This window comes from Limulus polyphemus, unplaced genomic scaffold, assembly GCF_000517525.1.
Source record: "Limulus polyphemus unplaced genomic scaffold, Limulus_polyphemus-2.1.2 Scaffold7139, whole genome shotgun sequence".
Classification (NCBI taxonomy): domain Eukaryota; kingdom Metazoa; phylum Arthropoda; class Merostomata; order Xiphosura; family Limulidae; genus Limulus; species Limulus polyphemus.
This window is the reverse complement of record NW_013672749.1, coordinates 1-5,403: the sequence shown is the minus strand read 5'-3', so window position 1 is coordinate 5,403 and position 5,403 is coordinate 1. Positions and strand designations below refer to the sequence as shown.

At 32.7% G+C, this 5,403-nt stretch overlaps 1 protein-coding gene across 1 annotated transcript; it reads left to right on the top strand.

Moving 5' to 3' along the window:
• The first annotated feature begins 1,018 nt into the window (after positions 1-1,018).
• LOC111089711 lies at positions 1,019-2,726 on the top strand. The gene is made up of 2 exons (XM_022402686.1): positions 1,019-1,511; positions 2,395-2,726. The coding sequence occupies exons 1-2, from the start codon at positions 1,019-1,021 to the stop codon at positions 2,724-2,726; spliced, it is 825 nt and encodes a 274-aa protein (XP_022258394.1).
• Positions 2,727-5,403: the final 2,677 nt, after the last annotated feature.

The following is a 5,403-nucleotide window of genomic DNA, read 5'->3' as shown; positions in this document are numbered from 1 at the left end:
CCATTCAGACCCACACACTATAGCGTGAACGATGTTATATTTAGAAAGAAAAAAAATGTCACATACTTTTAACGTTAGAAAACTATTTGTAGCTTTCTTTGTTTGTAGTTAAGCACAAAGCTAGAGAATGGGTTTTCTGTGCTTTGTCCACCAGAGGTATTGAAATCAGATTCTTAACGTTATAAGCCCACAAACTTACCGTTGACCCACTTTTTTTTGGGGGGGGGGCATTTCTTCGAAAGTTACATGATATGGAATAGGGATATAAACCAACTGAAAAATTAAAACAATCACACAAATTACAACCCATTCTTTAAATGCTAAGCCTATTTTACGAAAGATGTCAATGTAAAATATTTAAATTAGTCACTAGCTCACCTGCGATATGACCCCATTCTTAATCACTACTTACAGACAGTCGCCACTTCAAAAGAAAATTACTTTGCTGAGACTATTGGAAAATAATCTAACGTATAATTTGTAACGTATTTGTAACTCTACCATCAAATGAATATAATACTTTTTAACCTTATGAATATTCTGAAGTAACCCTATGAATATACTACTTATGTAGCCCTATGAATATGCTAACATAACCTAATGAGTGTCTTCTTATGTAATCCTATGGATATGCTTTTGTAACCTAATGAATATATTACTTATGTAACCCCATGAATATACTACTTATGTTAACCTATGAATATACTTTTGTAACTCATGAATATTCTAATATAATCTAATAAATATATTGCTAATGTTAGCCTATGACTAAACTTCTTATGTAACCCCATGCATATGCTAATATAACCTAATGAATATATAACTTATGTAACCCTATGAGTATAATAATTATGTAATCCAATTCATATACTTCTCATGTAATCCTATGAATATACTTCTTATGTAATGCCAATATCCAGTTAAATATGTTATGTAATACGTGTATTTCAGTCAGTCGTGTGAAGAAAGTCTAATATTGTATATAGTGTGTTTTACAACGAAGTAGAAATGAAACTGTATGGCTTCGATTTATTGTTGTAAAAATTCAAATAACGAACATAAAAAGAGTAATATTTGTTATGTAGATTGCCCGGAAGAATATCATCGATATAAAACTAGCTGTTTTCGTGTATTTAATGTTGAAAACAATTTTGAAGACTCCCGTCTACAATGTAAGAATGAAGGCGGAAAATTAGCTGTCATAAAGGACAGCCAAACTTTTGACTTTGTAAAAAGTCTTTTGATGATTGATACTGTTTACTACTGGATCGGAATATCAGATAAACAACAAGAAGGGGTCTGGGTCTTCGAGGACGGAACGCTGGCCACGTACGAGTTCATGACATCTAATAATATCTGGGCAACAAATAAGCCTGATAATTACACTCCACAACAAGACTGCGCAGTTATAGGGTCGACAATAGCTGGCAAAATCCGTCCACTTTTAAATGATGAAGACTGTTCCAAAACTGAGAGGTTCGTCTGCGAAACTCATTTTTTCCCTAAAACAGGTAGAGAATTTTTTATTTTCATTCTAATAATAATAATAATACTTTAGAACACAATAATAAAAATGAAAAGTTTCCATTTAAATGGCAGAAAACTGGTTTTACAAGAAAAAAGAAAAACGTCAAATAAATAGAGCATATATATATATATATATATATACTAATTATGTTACCCTATAAATATGCTAATATAACGTATTGAATATGTTAATTATGTAACCCTATGAATATGCTTTTGTTTCAGGAGTTACTTATTGGTTTTATTAATAAGATATAAATTGGAATAATTTGTATTTTTTATAAAGCAATAATTAAATTAAAATATCATATTGAAACAAACATCTAACCTTAAAAGGCTTGACAATTAACAATAGACTACCCTGTGTTTCTTGAAAAGAACTTGAACTGTGAACAATTATTAAGAAACCTAGCTCTCATAAAGTATTTAGACTTGTATTAACTTTTGACACAGAACAATAGACAATTTTGTATTTGTTTTTTAAATAATTCAAACTGTGAACAATTATTAGTAAACAAAACTATCTTAACGTTTGAGCCTTTGTCACTAACTTAACACAAAATATAACTTGTGTGAGAGTAGGTGAGTGGTTGGAAATGTTGATATTCAATGAAGTTTTCAGACAAAGCCAATTTTTATTGAGTAGCATTTCATACCGATGCCCTAGAGGAACTGATGAGAACTATAATTGTGAGTCGATCACTTTATGGTCTGTTGCTTACAGGCTGAATAGTTCATGTTGTGTGTTTGAGACTAGAATGTGCAAAATGTTTGAAGCCAACTATTAGTTTATATGTATTACTATAATGTATTATTTACTATAATGTAAATGTATTACTAATGACAATTTTTCTCTCACTTTGGAAGCTTCTTTTAAGATCACTGTCGGTAACAACGAGATAGAAACTTCCTTCTCAGGGGAAGCATATGAACCAGCTCTGTCAAACGAGTGTTTACAGGATGATAATCCACAACTTTCTGGCAATTGTTTGAACATAACTACTGACCAAATGATGCACAACTTCGACATCTCCTCGGAGAAGTATCTAAAGCTGGTGGATACTCTCGTGGCTTACAGGAAGAGCCTGGCAACTCCACTTTCAGCAACTTTAGACTATAATGACGATCACGTGGTGCTGTTCTTTCAACACAACTATGTTCGTCTTGAATGGGATAATATTAATGCCATGTGGGCTTGAATCCTGAACATCAGCGATTGAAAAGTCAACAATAGATAACCCTCACTGAATTACAATGTCGATAGCTTTTGCATCTAAAAATCTATGTTATATTATTACACATCAGAATGGAATATTTCGGATATGCTTTAACCTCACATGGCACACGCATCAGTATAAAAAAGCTAATAGTTTTTTGTGACACGGTAGATATGATATTAATAGAGCCTCATGTTGCAACAAAAATCAAGGTATTTTAAACGTGTTTGATGTTTATAACGAAATTTTAATAACCAGTTTTATTTTGCTGCATAGACATTTTACTAAATGTCATATGAATTGTTAAGGCTCAGAAGTTTAACCAGAATATTTTTATCGGATTAAAAATATTTCACAGTTGTTTTTTAAATCATCTATTATTATAATTCGCAAATTTTGCCTGACTTTGTCACTCAGTTTTTTAAGTACTCAATATTATGTTTCCAAAATCCACCATTTTTTACATAAAGCACCCGATGTTCTTACCGTTTACATTAATTTTCATCTTTATATAAACAATCTCTCGACTATAAAATAACGAAGTAATTAGTATTTACTAATGAAATCCGAATCATATTTTTTCTTCTCTTGATCTAACCTTTCTTTCAGACGGATAGAGAAAATTCATAATATCTAATGCTTGTTTGTTTGTTGTTAAACATAAAGCTATACAATGGGCTATATGTGCTAGGGCCACCTCTGGTATCGAAACCCGATTTTTAGCATTATAAGCCCACTGGCTTACCGCTGAGCCACTGGGGGTATAACTAACTGTTAATAGAGATTCAAGATATGATGAGAATGTTTTTTGTTTCTGTTTTTTAGCATAAGACTATAAAATGAGCTGTTGGTTGTTCTTTACACCGTAGGGAATCGAAACACGGATTTTAGCGTTTTAAATCTGGAATCTTACTACTTATGAGAATGAGTATTAGAAAAAGCATACTTTCTTTTACCGCTCATGAGCTCAGCGACTAAGTTTGTGATGTATCTCTCTTTATCTTTATGTCTAACTAATAAAGTATGGCTATAACATTAGATTTTTAGGTTCGATCCCCACAGGTAGCACATTGCATAGTTTTAGCGTTAAAGTAAAAAACAGGCATGATTCGTAACGTAACAATATCTACAGTTTAAGTTTAAACCTTAATTTCCATTCCTACTACCATAAGGAATTGATAGTGTAAGGAGGAGAAGGATTACAAAGCTATATAGATACTGACCAGTGTATTACAAAGCTATATAGATACTGACCAGTGTATTACAAAGCTATATAGATACTGACCAGTGTATTACAAAGCTATATAAATACTGACCAGTGTATTACAAAGCTATATAAATACTGACCAGTGTATTACAAAGCTATATAGATACTGACCCAGTATCTATATAGCTTTGTAATACACTGGTAAGTATTTATATAGCTTTGTTATACACTGGTCAGTATTTATATAGCTTTGGAATACACTGGTCAGTATCTATATAGCTTTGGAATACACTGATCAGTATCTATATAGCTTTGAAATATACTACCAGTGTATTACAAAGCTATATAAATACTGACCAGTGTATTACAAAGCTATATAGATACTGACCAGTGTATTACAAAGCTATATAAATACTGACCAGTGTATTACAAAGCTATATAGATACTGACCAGTGTATTACAAACCAAAATAGCAAACATAAAATTCGATTTTCAGTTATAAACACATATTTTCTCAAACGAAGTGGCCAGGTGGTTAGGGGGCTTAAATCCCAATCTGAGGGTCGCGGGTTCGAATCCCCGTCCCACCAAACATGCTCGCCCTTTCAGCAGTGGGGGCGTTATAAGTGATTGTCAATCCCAATATTCGTTGGTAATAAGAGTAGCCCAAGAGTTTGCGGTGGATGGCGCGATCTTTCACTGCTAAATTAGGGACGGCTAACGCAGATAGCCCTCGTGTAGCTTTGCGTGAAATTCACAACAAACAAACAAACTATTAAGTGTGTATTATTAAAATCTAAATCAGTTTCGAAATTTAATTTCGAGAACGCTGCGTTTCTGGAACAAAAGAATAAAAAAATCTCACAAGAAAAAGTAATATCACCTTAAAAATGTAAATTGATTTGTTTGTGAAATTTGTACACGTGTTTTCTGAGTGTATCAATAAATTTTCTGACGCATACCTTTTCATTGTATTGTCATGCTTTTCAGTTCGTATTTTCATGGCGTTAGATATGATTTATAATGTAGAGACAGACAGATTGCCGAACTGTTACAAGTTACAGCCTCCATTTAATACCGAATCAACTATAAAGTAAGGCACTAAAAAGTATGTATAACTTACATTACCAAAAGTATAACTATTCAGCCTATCTGAGAAAATAACAGTCGTGAGAAAGACTACGTAAATACAATATCGTGAAAATTATTTTTCATTCGTGGTGTACACTTCCTCGAGTCTGAAAATATTTATAAAGATGTTTTTGTAGGTTTGACTTTTCTCAGTGAAATAAGAAAGTTTTGTTTTTTTTTGTTTTTGGAATTTCGCGCAAAGCTACACGAGGGCTATCTGCGCTAGCCGTCCCTAATTTAGCAGTGTAAGACTAGAGGGAAGGCAGCTAGTCATCACCACCCACCGCCAACTCTTGGGCTACTCTTTTACCAACGAATAGT

Bases quoted from the DNA above. Each gene is read 5' to 3' on its own strand.
- LOC111089711 (XM_022402686.1), top strand. From the start codon at position 1,019: ATGGCTTCGATTTATTGTTGTAAAAATTCAAATAACGAACATAAAAAG. The intron at 1,512-2,394 runs GTAGAGAATTTT...TCACTTTGGAAG, and splicing joins TCATTTTTTCCCTAAAACAG to CTTCTTTTAAGATCACTGTC.